This window comes from Lissotriton helveticus, chromosome 3_1, assembly GCF_964261635.1.
Source record: "Lissotriton helveticus chromosome 3_1, aLisHel1.1, whole genome shotgun sequence".
Classification (NCBI taxonomy): Eukaryota; Metazoa; Chordata; class Amphibia; order Caudata; family Salamandridae; genus Lissotriton; species Lissotriton helveticus.
Window position 1 is genome coordinate 997,365,300 of NC_136061.1, and position 24,759 is coordinate 997,390,058.

At 43.8% G+C, this 24,759-nt stretch overlaps 1 protein-coding gene across 1 annotated transcript in view; it reads right to left on the reverse strand.

Moving 5' to 3' along the window:
- PLEKHA3 (pleckstrin homology domain containing A3) overlaps positions 1–24,364 on the reverse strand; it is a 254,424-nt gene extending 230,060 nt beyond the window's left edge. The window contains exons 1-2 of the mRNA XM_078681500.1: positions 24,116–24,364; positions 14,073–14,189 (exon numbers count right to left, since the gene is read on the reverse strand). Coding sequence (XP_078537626.1) covers positions 14,073–14,189; positions 24,116–24,155 — 157 coding nt within the window. The 5' untranslated portion in view covers positions 24,156–24,364. The remainder of the gene's footprint in view (positions 1–14,072; positions 14,190–24,115) is intronic.
- Positions 24,365–24,759: the final 395 nt, after the last annotated feature.

Consider the following 24,759-nt stretch of genomic DNA (forward strand, 5'->3'; position numbering starts at 1 on the left):
GGACGGCGCAGGCGATGATGCCAACGGGCTCCTGCAGGCAGCCTAGGAGGCCAGGCCACACTGCACAATGGCACCACGCCCCAGGCTCACTGATTCAGGCAATGTCTGGTGTTGGACTGCAGGGGAGCGCAGACGTCTCCCAAGGCATGTATGCTGCGTTCAGTTTTTTATTTTGTATTTTTTATTTAATTGCTATTCTGTTTTCAGGTTGTAGATCACACCACTGCCAAGCTGGGGAGCGACCGTGCAGACCGGTGCCCCGCGACGTGGTTGCTGTCAGGGGTCTCGTCCGAGCAGCGCTGAGCGCTCACCGTGGCGCCTCCCTCCTCAATTGCTGGCCACGGGACCCACACCTTCACCGGGTCAGCCGCGCCGGATCGCGGCAACGTGGCGCGTCAGTGGCAGGACGGCGGGGGAGAGCAGATGAAGCGCGAGCGAGGGGCACTAGATCCGGCTCCCCGTCCCAGCACGGGTGTATCGCACAGTACCTCCAGGCGCAATCTCCGGCGTCGCGTCTACCCCCGCTCAGCATGCACTGCAGCAGTGTCTCTTGTAGGCGGAATTGCCTCCGCTCTCACCCGCCCCGGCTCCGCACCGCAGGACCCACGTCTTCAGTCAGCGGGCACTTCCGGTCCACGCCGCCCGGCCAAGCCTTACTTCCGCCCGGCTAGTCACAGACGCAAGTCCAGAGCCGCCACAGCCGCGACAGGCCGCCACCGGATGCCGCAGTTTTCGTCCGGTATCCAATGTCGGACCGGCCTCAGAGCTACTTCGGGCAGTGCCTCTCAGTCCCCACACTCGGGATCCGCCGTCGGGGGAACAGTTGTACCGGATAAATGTTCGGATTTATGCGATGGAGCCGTCTAGCCTCTCGCGCTCCTCGGTCAGGCAGCCACCATGTTCGGCCGCTAGCCACGCCCCCGGTTTTATAAATTTTAATAGGATAAGAATTAAATGGAGGAATCAACTGTATGAGCACCCAACGCTAAATGTCATATGTCATGGGGAAGATTATTTTATAATCAAAGGATCAAGATTTTAATTACAAACCTGCATGAGGAACTGTTGGAAAATATTTTAACCTAATAATTAATTGTTATGTATTTGTTTGAAGATTACGATCTACATAAACATAACTTTTGACTTGACTTGAAACTACCAATTTTCTTTCATATTTTCCAATGTTGTTTTGAAATGGTGTCCCCCTACTGACACTGTCGCTATCACATTGGGACCACCATAATATATACTGCTTAGTACCCAGGTCCCAGTGATTCCGGTTTTACCCTTATTTGTAACTTTATCCCTATTGGGGCTTATCTACTTACTCAGATAGGGGTATACACCCATACACAAAGCAGGGACAGTCTACATGTGAAATTGGTATATTCACTTTTTCTTGACTTCACTAGTATGCTGATATAGTGTGTCCGCTGAGGCCTAGGCCGGTCTATGGAAAAGCTAAGGTCAAGAACCTGTTCTGGGACATGGAGGAGTGGACAAAGTGTGCTCTCTTTTAATAACATAAGACTACTGTCCATCTCCTGGGTTGTTAAAATAAAGCAGTCATGGCATCGATATTAGTAATTTAAGACTACCTGAGAAGACAGTTTAATTTGTTCTCGAGGAGTGAGGCCTACTGGCCCCCACGCATGCAAAGTTACAATGAAACGGGCCCTTTCACTGACATTCCCTGTGTATATCAAAATCATGTGTATATGGTCAATATAAGGAAATATGAAGAAGCAAGACTCTGTGGTAGTAAGAGTATGATTACTGGGACTAGTGATATCAATTTTCAATGGTCCCTGGGTAGAATAGAACAAGATGGAGGTCTGACAGTGGAAGTGCATTGCCTGCATTCCTGTGGCTGGAGACCGGAGACCCATAACTGAAGGGCGAGAGGATGGAAATAGGACTGCCGTTAGAAACTCTACTAGGACCTTTTCACAAGGGAACATAGGTTAGATTTTCCTGAGCACTGTAACTTGGTTAATGGGCGAGGAGAGGTGGGGGGAGTCAGCAGATGCTGTTGTTAAACGTGAAGAAGTTTCAAGGCAGAGTCTGCCCTTTCTTTTTTCCCCACCACCTGCTGCTTCAGGTAGGGCTAATGGCACTTAGTTGTAGAGATTCCACATTTCCTTGCATCAAGGTTTCGGATAGGACTTCGAGTCCAGCATCATCACTACCTTCTGTGGGAGCCATCACCTTCCACAAAATCTTTTTTTGCACTACAGCCAAAGACTGACACTTGAAAGGGAACCACCTCAAAGCATTTCCAGAACCAAACAGTGGATGCACATCGGAGTCTGGAAAATTAGTATAGAAGTGGGACACACATAACCCTGCTTGTGCCAAGCTGCTTCACTGACCTAGAAAGGGATTTCTACTCGGAGTACTCAAAGGACTGCAGAGAGAATAGGACTGGTGTCTGTTTGACAGCCAGTATTCCAGAGGTAAGGGTACATCACCTAAAGTTTGTGCAACTTACTGGTGAAGCTGACTATCTGCCTATCACTAAACACCTGTCTGCTTAGAGAGGGAAGGAGTACCTGACCTGCATGAGGATAGACTACCCAGGAGGAAAAGTACAGCACTGTTCTCGGGGTGTGGGGTACCTAGAAGAAAGCAGATCACCACCAGAAGCAGCGCCAACCAGAATATGAAGTGGCACCTGGTCTCCCTATGTAGTTCATGTGGCAAACTATGTGAAGAATACTTCAATCCAAACCAGCAGAGTGCTGTCTGCCCCTCACCACTCCACCACAAAACATCTGGACGGACTTGTGCTGCCATTGCTCGCAGTGTATCCTGAGAAGAGCCCCATCACTACTGTTGCAGGCAACCTGCCCTAGGGCCCAGAGACACCTGAAGCACAGCACCCATTGCCCAGGCCTGTCACACTATTCATCCAAGAGGCCCAAGCAAGAAGTGAGGTCACCTACACAACTCTGCATTACTTCCGAGAACGACACTAGTATCAACCCGACCAGCGCTGCTACAGTTGCCTCCACTGTGAACAGGTAAAACACAGCCTAAAACAGAAAGAGCAAGGCTGTATTTTTAACTATCAAGAGAAGCCTGATGTTACGGAAATAAAGTTTCCAGCAAAAACTCTTTACTTAATTTCACACAAACAGAAGTATGGTGGTTACTTAGTTAACTCACACCTGCACTTCCTGTTGCCTGTGTCCTGTTTTGCCTGTTAAATACTATAGACATTGGGGGCCCTATAGGAAGAGGGCATTCTAGCTGGTGGGATATAGTCAGGAACATCAAAACCTGTACTGAACCCTCCATCGATGTGTGAGGTATTTTATTTTCCTGTGATGTTAGTTTACATCTTTTTTGTTGAGACAATTACTGGACTAAACTGTGAAATATTGTTATGCTATATAAAAAGTTATTTGTACAGGCAACTGGCACAACGCTGGATGGTACTACAATACCTATATTTTGTAAGCTGGCCTGCTTTATTTACTGAATATAAAAGGTTAAGCGTTTCCTACAAAAAAAAAAAAAAGGAAGGAGTAGAGATGATTACGGTCCTTAAATATATAGAGGGAGTGCATCCCAGCTTTTGCATCAGCAACTGATCACACCTGATCCCCTTAGCGGGCAGTTTTTACTATAAGGGCTTGTAACAGACACAAGCAGTTTGATCACAACATGCATGAGGGCCAATCACAGCTGTGGAAGGTCAGCCCACTCCAGATCTGAGAAGCTTTATTTTAGTAGACTACAATAACAAGATTTTCAATGAGGTAGAAGAAGCTCAAAGCTGGGACACAGCAAAATTGGTAGCATTCTTAACAAGCATTGGCATAGCCAATGGGTCTCGCCTTTGGGACCTTATAAGTATTTAGCCATGCAACAGTTGATTTTGTTGCACCAAGGATATTATGCTGCATAACTAAATACTTATAAGGTCCCAAAAGCGAGACTTATTGGCTATGACAATGCAGGTTTAGTGTTGCACTGGTATTTCCATTGGTACAGTGCTATACACCATATTTTAAAATAGGGTTAATACATATAATCAAACAAACTTTTCCTGTGCAAGATAGTTTCCCACTGCTTTTGTAGTGTTGCTCTGGTGTTTCCTTTCTAATTATTTAAAAATGTTTTTGTGTCCAGGTTAAGAGCGGCAGTGGAAATGTACAGTGAATCATGCCCTCTAATAGTGGGTGTAATAATGGCATCAATGTTGTGCATTGGCATGCTCAATCTATGCATATTTGTAATTCTGAGGAGATATGATATTATTCTATGCTGACTTGTGTTGTAGGCGAACCCTAGTACGAGTCTACACTAACTGCTTGTTGCTCATTTTAAACTAATAAAGAGATTGAATTGGAGGACTCTGAAAATGCATCTCTGCCACGGACGAGACCACTCTGGTTGTTTACTCAGAAGCAGGAGGAAATCTTGCAACAACACCTAAACTCCTAACAGTCATCTTCAAAAGTCTGAGTATAAAACAAGCTTGCAAAAACGAGTTTCTTTTCAGGTGCTTGTTGTTGTTCTAGATAGTTTCCATGGATGCATGCGTATCTGCGGTGGCTGTCCTTAAGTGGCATTTTGTTAACTATTCAAAAGTGCACTCAAAGAGAGCTCTGGCAGATGCTTGCGCATCCACTGAGTCATCGTTGACTGAACAAGTTTTGTTTAAGTAAAGCACATTCAAATATTCTCCCTGTAGATGTGCGCGCATCAGTGGTGGGGGCGATCTTTGATGAGATTTGTTAAAGCAAGTGCCATTTGAAGATGCAAGTAGTGCATGCGTGCACCTGCTGCACGTTAGAATGTTAGCGAGGTTGCGCGTGCAGTCTGCTCTTTTTGGAAGCACGTACTCGTGCTTGTGGCGCGCCCCTGCTCGCTCCCGCAAGGTGGATGCCGCCACAAGCACAAGTATGTGCTTCCAAAAAGAGCAGAGCGACGGCTAAAGGTCCTCCTATGCAACGCATGCGCGATGCGTAGGCGAGACCTAAAAATGACAAACCATCCCTCTGCAAGCTTCTTACTTACCAATATCATTAATATGTGCCAGCACCTTATTATTAGTCACTCATTTAGCAAACATTATTCCAGACTGGATCTCACACAATGTTTCGTTACCCATAAGGGCTTCTACTAGTTTTGCTGTCTCTCCTTTTGATTGGAGAGGAGAAACCCAATAGCCACTTTTTGATGATAGCATTGATGTACAGAAGACTTTTGACTGGGCCATGCTGGCATTCCTTCCAATGGTGCTGAAAAGGTTTGGTATACCATTTCAGTTTATTGATCCCACCACTTTTCCCTTCACACACGACCCTTCAAAGGTAAAAGTAGGAGTAACAACCTCAGTTATGGAACAAAAAGCTCTCAAATTTCCACCCAACAGGAAAAGTCCAGACATCCTAGGTCACTACACTTCTTATTAAAAAATATGTATAAGTTTCTAGGTGGGCCTGGGACTCTTATACCAGACAGGAGCAGGCCAAAATTGTAAATGCAAGTCAATGTAGTGTGAATGTGGTGTTTACTTGGTCATAGATTTGATCCATTTCGGTCACAATCTATAGGCCCACCCACAGGTGAGGTACTGTTTTTATTTGAGAAGTGTGGGAATGTAGGATGGTAGAACATTTGCTGTTGGCAGAAAAATACAGTTTTCAAAGTAAAATAAAAGTAAGGAAATTGTGTGTTTTTACACAAGCTTTGGCATGTGCAGAAAATGCTATGTAAGGATAAGTTGTAGCATCCACAGAAGCCATGCCACCATGGACTACACTGGCTCTTTATTTCTCAGAAATGTCCGGTTGTTGCGGGTTCCTGGGCAGAGAACAACCTCAGGCTTGAATACAGCAGCAACAAATATACCATAAAACAACACTTCCCCCCCAAAAACATATTTCAAGCAGTTAGAACTCGGGTTTCTGGTTGGCTAGGGTATGCACCAAAGCTAGGCAGAACCCACCACTCTAGTCAGGGTAAGGAAGTTACATACCCAAGATAACCCCTGCTCACCCCTTTTGTAGCTTTGCACGAGCAGTCAGGCTTATCCCAGAGGCAATATGTAAAGCATTTGTGCAACATGCTCACACCAGTGACACAATAAATATACCACAAAAGAGACTCCACCCAGTATTATATTAAAATACGCTTCTGTATTGCATATAGACATAGACCAAAACCACATGAACCAATAATCGCTTTGCCATCTAGGCAATTGTCATAACATCACAGTTAGTGCAATAACAAAGACTGATATGTTGCACATGCCATGGAAACACCCTCACTGTGAAAACAAATGCAAACCCTAAAATAATACTCATAATTCTGACAATGCAAAGATCCAAATGACTTAAAGTATAGCAAATATTGTGGCATAGCATTGCAGCAGTTAGGGCGTAAGCATCACCCATAAACCACCAGAAAAGCAGTTGTAATATAGATATATCACACAGCTCCTCTATTACAGGTTGTGCAGGGAACACGGTGAGCACCTCTGGAGAGAATGCCACAATAAACTGTAGGCCTCCGGAACACCGGCGTGCCTACCACATGAAGTACAGTAGTTCCAAAGTGCTCCCAATCGTGGCATGATTCCGATACCAATCCAGGGACCTCTGTCGAGTAACCCCATGGACTACCACATAGAGAAACAGATACCCCATGGTATGTTTTACTAAAGTGCTGGAATAAGCACTCAAGATAAGGGGCTTTCTGCCGGTACCATGAAAAGCCCAAAAATCTGGAGCACACCATCTGGCCGAAAAGAGTGCGCATCCACCCAGCTGTGTGCGCGCCCTCAGGAATGAATGTCTAGCCAGGGTACATGCTGGTGCAGTTGATTATCACACAGTACCTTACAGGGTTTCATTACTCCAGGTGAGTCAAATCCTTACTTTGGGCTGCAGTGCCTTCGTAACTCTGCAGCCCGTCTCAACCGCGGCGGAGAAGGGAATTCCTCCCAAGGCTATGCACCTTATAGGCAGCCTTCAGCCTCGCTGGGCCATTTTGAGGGAAGTCCTTGCTGTGTGGCATATGCCCTCGTGCCAGGTGTTGGGCTCCCAGACAAGAAGAGGGTGCCACTGATCAGCACCTCTCCTTTAGGAGCGGGGGGCATATTGGGAACAGGCTGTTGAAGGAGGAAGCGCTGGTGATAGCCTGAAATAGCCTGAAATAGACTGTGTGCACAGCTGATGGGTGTTACACTTACTACACCAAATTTCTGCTGAGTGTGTTTCCAATTTTCATACAAAATGTAACAAAAAGCCAATATTCTCAAATCGGTATCACCATAAGTTTTAATTCGCTTTAAAAAAACAAGTGTTTTCACAATATATCGAGTTGAGTACGATAATCATTGCATCATGATAAATCGTACATCCAAAACAGTGTCACAATCATGGCCTTATAACAATGTTGAGATAGAAAGTGACGATGGATTATATTCGGCCCAATGCATTTCGAGACCTCGTGTTCCTTCCTCAGGGGCCACTGAAAGTAAACACAAGCACATTTTTCATTTTTATAATAATTGCAACAATGATGCAGGAACAAATCAAGCCACCCCGTCCAGCGACACCCCTGTGAGCTGAAGCAGAGAGGATAAAAAGGGAATTGGACCTACGAGGTAGTCAAGACGTCCGGTACGTAACAAAGAGTGCAGATCCAGTACAGGGAAAAAGAGAAGGAATAACCGAACTACAATGACAGTACAATCCAAAGCACCTCTACACCCAAGTGTGTAACGTAATCATGCTGGAGTGTGCGTAATAGAAAGAAAACAAAAAGAAAACAGAAAGAAAACACCTACACACCATCTCACTGTAATGTCGATAATCACGAGTTACACTTACCAGAAAGCTAGAGAAGTGCCAGTATCCTGTGTTTACACTGCTGGCCACGAGCTCCTGGACACATAAACAGTGGTGTTAACACCAATACTATAACAATATCGCGCATGTGCAGAAAGTGAAATCCAAAAAAGGGTATCTTATAAAGAATCCTGAAGAGACACAATGCGGACCACCAGTAAAAGCAATACAGACGGCTAAGCAACAATGTGCATGTCGAAACTTCACCCAAAGCCGAAACAGAGAGAAAACCATGCATTAACCTGAATGCTGGCGAGATGTTCAAGACAACAATCCCCACAAGTGTAGACTCTAGTGAAACGGCTGCAGAGCCTGCTTTGAACTCCCAAACTAAAATACGCGTACACACTGAACACATCACGTGATGGAGACTCTAATCTGAGTGAACAGGAAACTACAGCGGACATCTTGAAACGGTGACTAGGACTTGCCATTCAAGCAAAGTCTAGAGCTTTCCATGCTTTAAATGAAATGAAAATAGTTTTTAAACCAAAAAGTAACATTTGTGGCTCATTCTAGGTAGGAGAAAGCGATGGTATCCAGGCAAGCACATTATCCTGCATTTCCCCAGGTCTCTAATTTTTTTTAGGTCGAGCCTGAACCAACGCACATGCGCTGCTCTGTGAGCCTTCTTCTAAGCACACTAAACTACTCTGTATGGGTCTGACTCCCCCCACGCATCGGATTGGCTTTTGTGTGTGTCTTTCAAGAATGAAAGCACGCAAATGGCTAAAGGCGGATGCATGTCCCACCTCTTCTGAAAAGGTTCACTCCCAAGGCATTTTGCTTGCGGGAGCGAGCAGCGGCGTCGCGCAGGGAGGCAGCTGCAGTGCCTCCTTGTCTCAGTGTACCCACCCCACCACTCCTCTTTCTGTCCCTGTGTCTCAAATATCAGTGGCGAAGACAGCCCGCTGCCCCCCACTCGCGCCCCTTTCCAAGGAGCTCGAGGTAGGTTCAAGAGTGCACTCCAGACGGATCGCTTCTAGCTGTAAACTTTAGTTGATAGCGTCTGTGCATCAAAGTTGTGTTTGCAGCGTTGTGTGTGTGTCAGTGCTGCACGTTCCATGTCTTCGCTATTTTATTCTGAAGTATGTGCAGTGTATGAATCTCGCCATTTGAGCCTTTTGAGGTTGATATATTGAATGTGTTTGAGTCGGGTGATAGTAACGAGCACAGTACTAGGCGCTATATGAAACACGCAGCACTAGTAGTCCCACAAGAGATAGGCTTTGTCCTTGACTGCTTGACTTCTCTTCTGTTATTTTCGCTCTGCGTCACGGTTCTAGATGACTAAATCACTTGAGAGGCCATGGAAAAGGTTTGATTATTTGATAGACAGTTGTGAAAACGTTCAATTCAGCACTGCACTAAAAAAACACGTGACGCAGATTGTAGCATTCGTAATATTCAAATATGTGTGATGTACAAATATAGCCCTGCTCTTTAGTGCCGTCTCCAGTACACGTCCCCCTATACAGGTTTAAACCGCCCACAACACAAAATATTATTTTATGTACAGCACCTGAAGTATATAATGTTCATCCTACAATAAAATAGTGCTTTATAGAGCATCCGCCTCTGTTCGCATGCGTCTCTGGGTTATGTCAAACCCTGACATTAAAATAAAGGAAAACGTGCCCTGAAGCAGCCCGATCTTGCTGCACAGCGCTGTAAAAGCAGCTCATTACATAACACTGTGGGATAAAAGCGGATTCAGCTCCTCTTTCTTTTTCGAACCTTTTCTTAATCATATTCCGTTGCACTGCCCCATGCGAATTAAAAACAATTTTTAATAGCTAATGATTTTACAAATAAACTCCCTTTTGTTTGGTATGCATTAGCTCTGTTAAGATAAAAACAAGCGCTGAGAAATGAGAGCGTCTCGGAAATACTCGTGTGTTCACTAGTTTCTGGTGATGCTCGCCCTTTAGAAATATGTGTCACTTTCACCAAACTTTCTGCCCACCTAAGGGTCACTCGCCGGTATAAAACCCAAAGTTCCAACCGGAAAGCGGGAATACTGGTTAATTTCTGTGTTTTTACAACAATTGACATTGCGACTGTTGAAAAACTGCAAACATTGCAAACTGAACACGGACGCAAAAGTAACGCTGGGGCAGGCGCAAGCACGGGGGTCGGGAGGGTCCTGCATTTATTGAAGCTGCCCTGCGTGTTTGCATTAATCCGCACAGCAGGCCCCGGCCCCCGTGAGGGCATCTGGCTTAAATCGGAAACATGGGTGGGGGGGATGGGGAAGCTTAAATCCCTGCATTCCAGCTCAGGGGCTTCTCGGCGCCAAGTGGAACATAAAAGTGCATGTTATTACTTCCCAGAATGTTCATTGTTTCTGTTTTAGTTGATGCCATTGTATTTTGGTGGGTGGTATGGGCCTGCAAAAGTCTCTAACCTTCCGCCCGCATACCTACAAGTTGTTTCTTTCTCCCCTTCTAGTGAAACCTTGATGCTTCATTAATTGTGATTTGTTTTTCGTTTCAGAATGTCGCTACTGCTTTTATTTGAACTTTTCATTAATCTGCACTGAGGGGCCGCACCGTTATTTATTGCTTGCCTTTATCCAGCAGTTGAATTCTCGTGTGTTTAGCAGGTTAATGTGTCCAGTGATTGCTGATCACAAACTTTTCTGTGTCGCCATCCCCATCCCCCCCCCTAAACAAGGTGTGCTATATCCGCTCCCCCTACCCTCTACTGTGGCTTTAGCCACATCCCACCCACTGCTGTGGCTAAAACACTCCATCCTACCACCGCTGTGGCTAAAACCCTCCATCCCACGGTCTGTTTTAGGTATATCCCTCCCCCATCCTGCCTGTTTTTGGATATATCCTCCTCCATTCCACCAATTCCATGTGTGGGCTTTCTGCTTGTATGCCACTCGTTACTTCTGTGATAGTCTCTTGCAAAACACTTATAAGGTCCCAAAGGCGAGACCTATTGGCTATGCCAATGCTTGCTTTGGAGAGCCTGGGGAATACAAGGTCAGATTCTCTGAGTGGTGTCAGGCTCTGGGCCCAACTACTACAAACACCCCCCAGGAAAATAGTGAAAATTTGATTTTTTTTAAAGGCATACTTTGAGGTTTGCAGGCATTCAGTAGAAAATTAAGATATAGTTTTAAACTGATAATTTATTGTTGTTCGTTTCAGATCTAGAGAGCTCTTGTATCCCTTAAATTTCCTAGATTAACATGGCACTTTCTCTAGTCCTAATGATAACCAAATCTTCGCAGATCAATTTTCACAATGGATTATGAAATAAAAAAAGGATGAACTTAGATATGTGGGTGTAATCTGTGCAATGATATACCATAAGGTTGTCTCTATAATGAAAACTAGAATGTTAGACAAAAAAAATGGTCATTATTGAACCTGACAGTTTGGCCAAGACGAATGTTTTACAACAGAGACTCATGCTTCACTTTGTAATGCTGTCAAACCTTTGTCACACCCGTACCACCATGTGCTTGCACAGACTTTGCGCAGACTGTATGTGCACTAGGAATATATGCTACAGGCAGTAGGATGAATTAGACAATGGTACTGCTGACAACAGAGAGTCAGAAGAACCACATTTTCCAAACAATGTGAAGCAAGGATACGCTAAGAATGAGAAACAGGGAGAAAGCCGTAGAGGAGGGGGAGAGAAGACAAAAGAATGAAAATAGATTTAGAAAACTAAGGAATAGCAGGAATGACAGAGAAGTCACAGGACTGGAACCAAAAGAAGCAGTAAAATAGATCAAAGGAGTGACGATATCACAGCAGCAGAGGGACAATGAAAAAGTTCAGTTATCAGTTAAAAGCCTAATTGAGTAACTGCTATGCCTCATGCTTGCAAGGCCTCTTACATGTCGCCATCTTAGTAAATACCACCATGTGCATCCAGATAAATTCATCTATTGAAAAAAAGCCAGATTTACGTTCAAAAGTTTGTACGCTCAATTTTGTTGAGTTGTCCTGGATATCAGGTGCTCCTATTAAAGTGGATATGCTCGTGCTTTGACAGCAAGGAGCACAATAGGCATGCAGCAAACATTGTCTTTACGCATACACATAAAAAAGTGCCACCGGTCACATGGACCATAAATTAATTTATTTTGAATGCACTAGGATTGCAACAGTAGAGAAGGGGTAATCAGAGGATGCAGTTGAAGGACATTATACTTGCGGCCTTCTGAAAACAACAAAAATGTTCAATAAGATTTACAATATTTTCCACTAGACAGAAACGTTTCTCATGTTTATCTTTATTCACACTTACGATGCCTCGTTCTTAGACTCCTCTTTGGAGCCGTGTTTTGGGGAGTTGTCAGACCTTGCTCAGCCATTTCTTACAGACAACAGTTTAAGCAGAGCAGATACAATTAGTACTAATATCTTATATACATTAGGATAAGGTCAATCTTATCATGTTAGACTACCACCATACATGCCAATAGACCCGAATCCGGAGGGAGAATCCCGATGTTTAAGCAAAAAATGGCTTTATTTCTGCTGTCTCCCACCTAAATGTGCCTCTGCTACAATGTTAGCCAATGGGGAAACCGCTGTATGTACTACTTAAGTATCTACACCTCTTCTACCAAGTAATTTATCCACACCAAAAAGTCAAAAGAACCATACCGTAACAGTTTGTCCTTACCTCGGAGTCCGAGCAACCTTGGACGATGCCCAGTGGAGCTGTCCTATGCAGCTATAGAGGAGTTTTGGCTCTGGTTCACCCCCTCGGCCAACACCTACCCACCCGGACATCTGACATTGTTTTCCTAGTCTCCCCATTGTGGTTCCTTCCCTCAGCCGCATCTCATGTTTTGTTTTCTACTATGTCTTTATTTGAGCCTGCAATTGATGTAACTATGTAACCTGTAACGCTCAGATCCTCATGTAAAGCACTCTGAGACCTCCGGGTCAAGCCAGTGCTGTAGAAAACTTTGCAAGTAAAATAAAATACTCAAAAGGAGAGACCTAAACAAGAGCAATACAACAACCTTGTATATATGGGCACAAATTCAAGTAATAGAACATTAAGGATCTAATTAGGATGTTGGTCCTTTCCAACCACCAATTTACATACAAAACACACAATTCCAACATACACATTGATCTACGAAGTTGCACATCCATGGGCATTAACAAATTACACTATTCATTTAATTTTGCAGATTGGCCCCTGAGGAAGGAACCCCACAGGTTCCGAAATGCATTGGGCATATTCTTAAAATGCAGCTGATCTGAATTTTCATTGTTTATCACCAATTGATGTCGCAATATATGTTATGATTTGTCATTTAAATGGATTTGTAAATAATGTATAAGTGAAATAATCGCACTTGCAAATATGATTTGATTTAAAAATGATGTTTGTCAACAATCAGATTTCAAACTAATAAATGGAGTTAAAGTTTGAACAGTTGGTTCAGGTGTGCAGTAACACCCAGTGAACAGTGCGTGACTGTGACAGGCATCTCAGCTTGTTATAACCATTAGGTCCTTTCCAACCGACATCCTTGATTTGAATTCCGACTACCATATTACGATAGTCAGAATTCAAGCTGGCCGGTCATTCCAGCTGGCTTCTGATAGGCTCAAGGAGCCCATCGGACAGTTGGAAACCGAACATAACCCCTTACGGACTGTGTTTCTTCCACCGGGATTATGATACCAGTTTCCGACAGGCTTTCTACATCAGGATTTCAAACATGTAAAGCCTGTAGGAAAGCGACTCTGGGAGAACCTAGCAGGGCCCCCCTCTCTCCATGGCCTCCGGTTGGAGGCCGAAGGGCCACCTATGGTGCTCCCCTGTAAATCCCTGCATCATGCGGCAGGCACCGTGAGGTACCTGCCACACGGTGCAGGGATTTGCAGTGACCCCCATTCGGAGCTTGTGCTGCGGCCCGTTTCCGAGTGCCGCACAGGCTCCCATAGGGAAATGTGCAGTTGCATTGTAACTGCGGTTTCGGACCGCCGACCTGAGGTCGGTCAGTTTCGAAACCGCAGGGACATCGGTCGTAGAAAACTCCAACCAACATCTCAATCAGCCCATGAATGTTTTCATCATGCTATGTCTCACTAGAAATAAACGTTTATACTACTGATGTAGTATACTTCATTGAATCACTTTTCAAAACAGGATTGTGGATATTAAAGTATAAATATGAACTATTTTAAGTACACATATAGTAACACATACCTTTAATTTCACACACAGCCATCTTAATGCTGCCTTTGCTCCCCTTGCAAACATCATCTTGCGAGTCATAGTAAGATAAAATTCCATTTTCCAACACAAACCAGCGCGGCTGCCAACCTAAATCAAAACATATGGACATGTTGAAAATTGTCCTACAGAATAGCAGTTTTTTACCAGCATCTCTATCTCCTCTTTCTAGCCATTCAAAGAGAACCTATAAGAACCGACCTCTTCTACTAATGCAGTAAAACATTCTATGTATTTTCCCTGAAAAATGCAACGCTGAGGACACCAGTCTGTGAGAGACATGGTAAACCGTCAACTTGAACTAAATACACAAGAAAAACACCACAAAAAACATTGTAGCATGGTGGAGAACGGCTGCTATGTTAATGTAATGTACAGCAGGTGTTTATTGTCAACATTTATATAAATATCATTATACAAACAACAGTAGTATATACATGTAAGCCGGGTCTGGAGGCTTAGTAGACTAATGTGCGCACTGTAGGTGCCTGTGTCTGACCTTATACTCACAGGTTCAAACTCCGGCGGGTACACTCAGCCTTTAATCCTTCGGACGTGGATAAAATGAGTACCGTTAGGTTGGGTAACAATAAACATCTGTTATTCAAAGCCAAGATACCCTTCTGGGTGAACGTGTGCATTACAAATGCACGTTATGTGTATGTCTGTTATGCATTACACTGAATGTGTCTCAATGTGAAATGGGCAAACAAATGCACTATTTTTACAGGCAATATAAATTATATATAGATACATGTATGTGCCACTAACATAGTAGAAGGCACTGTGCACAGTAGGATGACTAAATCAGAAATGCACATTAAAACTTTTCAGCAGTAAGTGGGTAACATCCATGAGTGGTAACCTTTAGTGAAATCAGGCGCCACGACTGAACAGAAAGATCAGTAAAGCGGAGTTTGATTACATCGGCCTGAGGGTACAGCCAGCACTGGCAATACATCAAGGTTTGTTTAAAAATGTTACGGCAAGCAGTGCCTTGGATGCAGAGAAGCGTGGATGTGAATAGAAGCATGGCTTGTGAATGGTAGCGGTGTAAACAAGATGCGTGGCCGTCACTCGGTGGGGGTTGGAGTACTTTTCATCAAAGCGGTAAGCTGCCTGTCGAAGGTAAGAACAGTTATAAGTCGTGCGTGGGCTGTGGGTAATTGACTGTGAATGAAAACAGGTCTTTATTTATGCTTAGACAAAGCACTCGGGATTGGACCATCGTGTGTGTTTATGTATACAGAGAAAGCACTCGGGACTAGACAACTGATTAAGTAGAGTAAAATGAGAAGAATGGCTTTTTGGCAGGTAACTAAGTTTCAAGTTATGGAAAGGTTCCCACGGGGCTAATGAGAGCATAGTGGCTTGTTGGTGTTTTGGAAATCAGATTTTATGTTGTATAAAATGTTTCAAGTTCTTGTGGCACGTGAGACAGTGCGCATTTTGGTTATGAAAGCTCACGCATTACCCCAGTGACTGCGAAGGTGTTGATGAAGTCCCCCGTGGTGTATGCTGAATGAAGAGCTTGGAGGATTGTAATGTCACTCACCACCTTGGTGTTGGCGAAGATGGTTACACATCCCATGCATTGCATTTTAGATCAACTGTGAGAAAAATATTCCAGATGTTTTTCTGTTAGTAGGGTTGAGTACTGTTCTTATTTCCAGAGATTTACCCAGGATGAACCCCAAGTGTTGCCAAAAGCATTGGGTACAGGCATATAATTGCTGGATGTATGGCGCATATCTATCATATGGTTTTAAGGAATACTGAACACAATTATTTTGTAATGTGAAAATAAACGTGTGATATAGTTTGATACTGTGAACAAACTTTGCAAAAGGAATAAACAATGAAATATTGAGTAACAATTACAAATAATATATTGGAATGTTTATTTTACATTTTTCATCATAGGGAAAATGTCATTCTGCAATAGGAGCGCACTGTTACTCCCATCTAAAATATACAGGTTCACAATGTAACTAATGACTCAGCAACCTGGACCCACAGAGTAACTCTACAGTCACAGTCCCAAAGCTTTATGCTGTAGGGGAAATTAATTCCCTAAGCCTACTGGCACACTATGGTGTTGCCAACATAAACACAGAGCAAAATATGCAGCCACGCACACAATTGTGCAGAACAGTTGTCCAATCCGGGATGCCCTACATACTTCCAAGAAGTCTGAGTGGCTTGTACAACACTGGCCCCTCACACGATTATTCTTGGAGGTGATTTTATTGTCATGATAGAGCCAGAAAAGGACAGACGAAATGCAGCCGCCAGTCCCTCAATGGCTGCAGCGAAGGTGCTTCAACATATTATGGAACAGAATGCCTGATAAACCTATGGCACCATCATCTTCTAATCAGAGGCTTGTGCGATGTCATCTAGACTTTACTGCTGGGTGTGGGTGATGTTAGCAGCTGAACTAAAGAAGTGGCATGTATGGCAAGAATATTAACTGATCGCTCCATGGAAATGCTTCACGCAAGTCTGCTAGATCAATTTCATGCATGAATTGTTGGCGTGGTGAACTAAGGACTACTATACTAGATTACCTCAAACAACATAGGCTAGGTAGAGAGAGTAGGAGCATTGTGGGGGGATTTCAAAGTAGAAAACAAAGTGCTATCAATTGAAAATTGATTGCATCCCTTAGGGCACTCGTGTCGGAGTATTTCAAACCTCTGTTTTTCAAAACACAATCTTCATGAGCTTTTTTGAAGTTAACTATTTTTCTCACCGCATTCATCTGAGAATGGTTCGTTTTGCTTTACCCAGTTATCGTATTTCTGTGTTACATCGCATTTCATGCTCCACCCGTCATTAAGCAGTTTCCTTTACTTTCACCCCACACCATGGTTAGACTGTTTATTTTGCTCGTTAAAACACTAGTCACTGAAGTGAAACAACACGTTCTGCTACCTCACTGCTATTTTTATACGTTTGCACTCTTATTGGTATGTTTTGTTTTAAATATTAGGAATATCATACTTAGGTGTTTTCATATGTCGTTTTTTTAGATGCTCCCGGATGAAGGGCATCTGCCCGAAATGCATTGGAGCTGGAGAGAATAATCATTGATTTCATAACTAAAATCTAGTATGTGGGAAAACATACTTTAATGCTCATATTGGATTAATAAAAGTATTCACAAACTTTAAAAAAGTTCATGAAGATTGTTTTTTGAAAAACAGAGGTTTGAAATCCTCCGACACAAGAGTGCCCTAAGGGATGCAATCAATTTTCAATTGATAGCACTTTGTTTTCTATGTTCTTCAATCGTCCCTCGGGGAGAGGACGACACCTTAGGAGCACCTACTTTAAAGATTGAACTGGTCTTTAACTTTGGATGAACCAGCTGTGCACTTGTCTATCAACTTATACAGGGATTTCAAAGTAGTCATCATAATGCTCTGGTAAAATGCTGTCATAATGTAATTGAATGCTGCAAGAAAATATGGAATACGCAGACATTGAGGTGAAGTACTGCCACAAAAATGCAAGTGCAAAGACAGATGAGGAGGGGGAATACTTCATTAGAACCTGGGCAAATCCGATCAGAAGACCCTGGGCTGCAACAACCATCACTGAAATTGAACAATATACAGGTGACACAATGCAAGGTACAGATAAGATCTTCCAGGCATTTCAAAATTTCTATGCAGACCTTCACACCTCCTGAACAACATAACGGACACCAAAAAAACTGCTTACATTGAAAGAATAGCACTAGAATGGGTGGAGAGTGTGTGCAGGCTAATTCCTAATTCGGTGGAGGAATTACAAACTGTGATCAAAGATGTAAAAGTGGTGAAGCGATAGGCTCGGTCTAGACTTCTATAAAAAAAAAAAGTTGCTGATCTATTTTGCCCTTATTTGTATGAGAAAGCTAGGAATGTAGGCATCCTACTGATGGAGCAAGGATTCGCACAAAAGGCGACTTGCACATTGTATTCAAGAACCTCAAATAACAGTATTAATTAGTAATCAACATGTTTGTTCTACTAATTTTACATTTTCCCGTATATACTGGGTGTCCGAGAGAAGCTTGCTTATGTGTCTCCTAATACTAATAAGCTTGCATCTAAAATGGCCGCTGCTACGAGGGAATTTCTACTGCGCGTGCGTCTGTCATACCCACGACATGACTTACTCGCAGCTTTGAAGGGAATCTGTTGCTTCTGCACCACTAGAGCTAATATGGCTGCTCTATGTTCTCACATGCGAGAAGCTTGCACTTCTGCTTTTGCCAAGCTGTTTGTTCTGCTTAATCCTAATGCTATAGTTTATTATAAAGTAATGGGTATAGTGTAGAGATTCATGGTATACAGTGTATTCATTTATTCTGTGTTCTAAAACTGTTTCTTTTCCATTTCATGTTGCACTTCCAAACTTGGCCTGTTGTCTTATGCTGTACTCCATCTTGCTTGAAACTGCGTCTGCGCGAGATCTGCGAGTCTCCAGAGCAGTGACCTTTGAAACCCGGCCAAGGAGCTGACTGACTGAGAAGATGCTCCTGGGAACCTCACCTAGTGAACTTTGGAAAATTACATTGTAATTGTGAATAGAACATCCATTGTTTTGCGAGTGGAAGACTTCATGAGAGCCTGAATTTAATGGGTGTGAACATAAATTTGAACATGAGACGGCAAAAGTCGAAATATTAGATGGGGTGATGACCTGTCCTCTTCTTTTGTCCAATCGAAATTGGGGATCCTTACACTTGCAACATTGGGGGGTGGTACACTGATCTGGAAAATAGTATAACTAGCCTAGGTTTAGATAGAAAAGTTGTCCGACTTGTCCGAATAGCTGACCTGTCACTGACCCAACGCACTCAATAGCTGATCGAGAACAGAGGTGCTGCGAAGCACTCTGTCAGAAGACTCGCTGACCCAATCGGGGTTCTGGGACCTGAAGTGCTGGCGAAGCACTTTGCTGGGAAATAGCTGCAGAGAGGCAGTAGCGAAGGCGTTGCAACTGAACTGCAGGTGCTGGTCTCAACTTTCGGTGGTCCGGTTCTGATCCAAATCTGGTTTTCCTGTCCTGTTTCTGACCCGCACTTGCTGGCCTACTGGCGTTTGCAACTTTCGGGGTTTCTGTCCTTAACTGACCCATGGCCAGGTTTGGTCTTCACTCCGTTTAGGTAAATATAAATCTGTGTGGGTAACAAATTGTATCAATTGCGTCCTTTCCTTACCTTCCCTGAACTTCACTAATGTCTTATTTGCATATGTTCCTTTATCTTACCCTTTACCTTTATGACAAGTAATTAAATCGTAAATCTTGCTTTTATTAGCATGTTCCACTGTTTCCCCATCCTTAGAGTTGGATGTTAAATGCTATCCATGAATGAATAGATGTTCCTTTCTTTACCCTCCCTTAGAAGAAGCTGAAGTGGTTATTCCGAATTATTAGCGTGTTCCATTTTCTTACCTTCCCTATAGCTACATGGTAAATTCAGTTTTTTGTCATAACAATTGGTGTTCCCTCTTTTTACCCACCCTCTTGAAAGTGATTAAACTGTGACTTATAGCATGTCCCTTATTTTTCCCGTCCTTTAGAAAATATCATTTTAAGTCTGATTTCCATAAGTTCATTTCAGTATGTTCCTTGTTCTTACCTTTCCTTTCGAAATTATAAATGGTTGGCATAATATATCTTTTGCATAGTTATACGCTGTTTGTGATTCTGATTATCGATAGCTTGCTTGCTGTTAATCTTTGGCTTATGACTTTTGATGAAGATTAGATAAAGGTTTTCAAAACTTCTCGAGTCTGTGGTTATTATATGAGTGCATATTGTTGTCTTGCTACCATACTTATTATGCTAGACTCCCTGATCCCATAGGTTCAGAGGTACCGATGACCAGGAGTGTAAGTCAAGGGTATAGGACCTAGGAAGTACAAATATCGGATAGTTAGTGCCCAGGTTACCTGATCTAAGAAATTGTGTTTAATTTGAAATTGGGCCTAGGTGAGTATTTGGTAAATTTATAGTCGGGTGACCTGCGCGCTCTATCCACTACAAGAGGCCTTACTTAACACATTACTGAAACCAAATATCGTTTAATTCTTTATCAGTTGTCAACATGGATACTAAGATACTGGCGAAGATGATAGCAATCGCGATCACTCCCTCGCAGTCCTGCCAAGCGTCACGCAACAGGTGTGACACTCACGCATTTCAGTGCGGTGATCCGCATCACCGCACTGAAATGCATTGTCACGCATTTTGGCACCAGTGCCAGGCGCGCCACCAGCGGCTCCTGTGCCCGGGCTCTCTCGTGCTGCCCGAGTTCCTAAATAGTTAACCGAGACTGCTCTCAGCCTCTGTGGAGTGGCTGAGAGCGCTACAGTGTATCAGAAGTCTACCCAAGGCTGCCTGCTGTGTTCGTTGCCCTGGAAACAAATTAATACGGCGCCGGCGGCTCGGGGCTTAGTTACTCTCATCATACACACTGCAGGGGGAGGGAGGGGCTGCCCCCTCATCACCAGACGATAGTGCACTGCTGCTGTCAATCACCGGTGTGGCACCATGGGGGCCGGGATAATATCCGGATGTGCCGGTGTCTCCGGACTCGGAAGTAGGCAGAAAGTGGCAGTGGAATCTAACGCAGGCAGGAGACTCACACGGACACACTCTCATACCCCCATGGCCGTCCGCCGCAACGCTGCAAGAGGGGGGCATGAAAATTATTGATTGCGGCGGGCCCCGCAAAACTGGGGGATCATGTGACCACATCCTCTGGTCCTGGAAAGAAGTGAGGTCGGCCGGGGATTCAGGAAGCGGGGACTGGAAGCCTGCTGCGCACCGGCGCGCAGTCACTGCATCTGGTCCGTGGTAGCTGCCTTCCACGTCCCGGTGTCCGCATTCTTTCGAGGCAGTGGAGTGTTTAGTCAGTGCAGCTGACTGCGCACAATTTAAATTACCGACGGGCGTCGCCGCAGCACTAGCATCACTGCATTTTGTCACCCGAGAGGCCTTGGCCGGACTGTGGAGTGTGCCACATGGGCTATAATTATATAATAATCACTGACCCAACCGTACCGAAGATTGCTTCGCGTTAGACTGCTGCAGCGGCCTATGTGATAATCAGAGTTAGTTGTTCACTGATTATTTGCCGCCAGTTTCAGTTGCAGTAGAGCTTGCATTCCACCCCAGCAGCAAAGTGTAAGTGCAATGCGGTATATTCGCTTTCATTTTAAAATGGAATAAACTGGCATTTCCTTTATGATAAATCGTGATCCCTAGCGCCGATAACCCAGGCCAGATTCTGCCGCCTGCAGTGTCACAAGCCCTGCACACCGCCCCAACACCATCAGCCCCCAGCTGCTTGTGGCACCCAGACATCAGTAGAGGCTCCCCGCCTGCCGGCCGATTTATTTTATTTAACTTTCATATTAGCGTGACTCACTCGAAGAGTATCTCGGTGCTGCAAGTACTAAATAATCCAAACCCAGTACCCCCATTCATGCCGATCCAAGCCCTGTGAAAAGCAGCCCTTACCAATAAGACCCCAGAGAGCTCGACACATGCACACATGAAAGCTCCAGCTTCCTGCCTACACCATAGCTCCCAAATGAGAACATGTCAGACCGGACCAAGGCCATCAGGGGGACATGAACGGAAAGAGCAGGTCAGCGCGGTGGCACTGAGGGGTCACTGCACCAGCCAGGCAGGCCGACCCTCTTAACGGCACAGCCACCTTCAGTCAGTCTACAGCACTACTGCCTGCAGCTTGCATGATCCTCTTCACAGCAAACTGGTAAAAGATGCTCTGGCTCATCGTGGCACTGCAGGAAGACACGTCATGGGGGCACAGGTGAGAGAGCACTGAAGTAGTGCAATGGGATGTATGTGCGAGAGTCAGATTGGGGTGAATTTTGGTTTAATGGGCAAAATGTTCTGTATTGTTTAGATGCTCATATCGGGGATTTATAGGTCTTGAAGCACGCTGGAAACCGGGTCCATGGGAGTGAATGGGGCTGGCAGAGTGTCTGTCACTCCAGGAGGCCCTGAACCTGTCCTGGAATGGATCTGAGTCGATTTCAAAGAGCAGAACTATCATATCAAAAAAAGATTTATTTGTAACATGAGGTTGAGAAAACACACAGGAAGGAGATTTTTGTTACACTGGCAAACGTATTGTTTCGAACCACGTAGTTGGCATGTTTCTGGATTAAATAAAACATCATAGTTTTATATATTGTTTAGTCTCATTTACTTCTGATTCTTTGCCTGTACTTGTAGAAACAGGGCGCTTGCTTGAAATCACTCATTTCCTCACCGTGAAAAGTCCTGTGGACTCAGATCTCTGCAGTACATGCTCTGACTGAACTATTCAGTTTTCTTCTCAGCCCCAAACCCATGTTTTACACTTTGATGGAAACATCAAGATTTTGGGGACCTTTCTAACATCCTGTTCTCAAGATGACGAAGCTTCATTTGGTGACTTGGGGTGCACTCGCTTGCTGTGCCCTTGTTGTCACACCAGTGTTGAACCAGTTTTGTCCTAATTCCAAGATTAAGACACTGTGTACTTGATTTTCCCACACTGCCACTGCACTGCAGAGGGGCTGGAAGGTTTATAGATGTCTCTCTATAGTACACAGCTCATCCAACATGAACCAGGCATGTTCACAAAAGATGTATTTTATGAGGATTATCTGTGAGTTACTGCCTTTTGCTATGTTAGTGCTCATCAGTTTCTGGCGATTTACAGCAGTTTTAAGATCTACTTGGAGATTCTCGTTGCTCAAATGGGTGTAATTTCTGATATTTATGTTTACCTCGTCTTCATTGCTTGATTTTGCTTGCGAGAAAGTGTCCCTTATAGTCGTTGAATGTCACTCATAATTACACTGAAATTATGAAAATGTCACACATAAGCAATCTGAAACCTTGGCAGCTATGCCCTCTCCTCAAAGAACTGGTAGTACTAAAACAATTGGGCCTTATGCCCGGTTGCTCCACATCAAATACCCTTCGCACACTAGTAACTACACAAATTAAATCCAGAATAGAAAGCTGTCATTATTTCTTTACAACGCAAAAGATTTGGCTAGCACTGAATTGCAGTTCCTATTTGCAACCTTGGAATGACTCGGAATAAATGGGAAATTCTTTGTCTTGATTAGACTGTTAACTACCTAATTAACAGCTAGACTTCAGATTGATTGTGTGCTTTTGCTCCCCAATAAACATAACTTGGGGATGAGGCAAGTATGCCCTCTGCTCCCCATACTATTCACACTTTTAATAAAGTCGCTGGCTTGTACACTCTCTCAATACTACTGGGCATGTGGGTTAAGTTTCGGGGAATATAGAAGTCCGCTGTCACTCTTTGTCAAACATATCACACTGCATGTGCACATTATTTTATCGAACCAATATACTCAAGTAAAATGGAATCTCAAAAGGACGGTCTCCCCAAGTTGAGCAATCGAGTACCCACCATGTGAATCAAAGTCAAGAGCAAAAGTCCTTCAGCAAACACCTTTGTAAGCAAACACTAGAAAGATTCCTGACAAGCTACCACGTTGCCTATTTGATCCATTAACCACACAAACCATCACTAACCAATATTCTAAACTAAGTTTCTCATATTTAAACACCGCTACAGACAATCTTGACCATAGTCAACGCTAATCGTAAAGGGCGCTCAGACTCCAAAAGCACCACAGAATCATATACATGGTAGGAACGCACCACACACATGCTGGCAACGTGTGTGCTGGTTTGTTGTTGTTACAACAACACACGTCATTCTTCTACTTGCTTCCTGTTTATACTGCATCGGAAGCTCATGTGTTGTGGCTGCAAAATATACAGACGATCTCTTAACTCGATTTGTTACCAAATCTAGGGAAATATTAAACACCTAGGTTAACAGAAACCGGTGAATTTCCAAGGTCACTTTAGATCAGTGGAGGTAAAAGATGTGGTTACTAACGTAAGTGAGATGGGCACAGCATTGAACCACAAAAGCAGACAGGTACCTGTCATGTAATTGGTCCATTTGTATAGAACTCCTTCCATCCTTCGCGTCACACTTGTCCTTCGCGCATCTTTCCGGCGATCCCTGCAGCCTTTCCTCAATCCTCCTCCTGCCTGTCCCACTCTCAGCTCTGTCCCAGTCTCAGGAGGTCAGACAGAGGTGAGTAGGGGGAGGGGTAACAACACTACCGCCTCCCCATTAAGCCCCAGGTTTCAGGGGCTACCGGAAACCCAGTTTCCAGCGTAGGCACGTCAAGTCATAACATGCTGAAACGTCCCTAAAAATAAACCAAAATCACAAAACGACAGGGAAAGAGTACATAAAACAACGATCTACAACGTTAAGTCGCCAATACTGAAAACAAATATTCCACTTTCTTTTAGAATATGTGGCTTAAATTGTCATAGATTACTATGTTCGAGGTATTATAGAACAATACGATCGTTTGATTATAAACGCTAAAAATAAAAAATGTTGACTTATTATGTATCGTTGATAAAAGGGTTCCAAATAAATTGATAGTTTCGACAATTATTTATGTTTTGGGGATTTTCTCCGTTCAGCAGCGGCAAGGTGTGGGGAAAATAACTATTTCAATATGGCTGCCAAACGTATGTCATCGAGTCGTTTGTTGATATTCTTGTA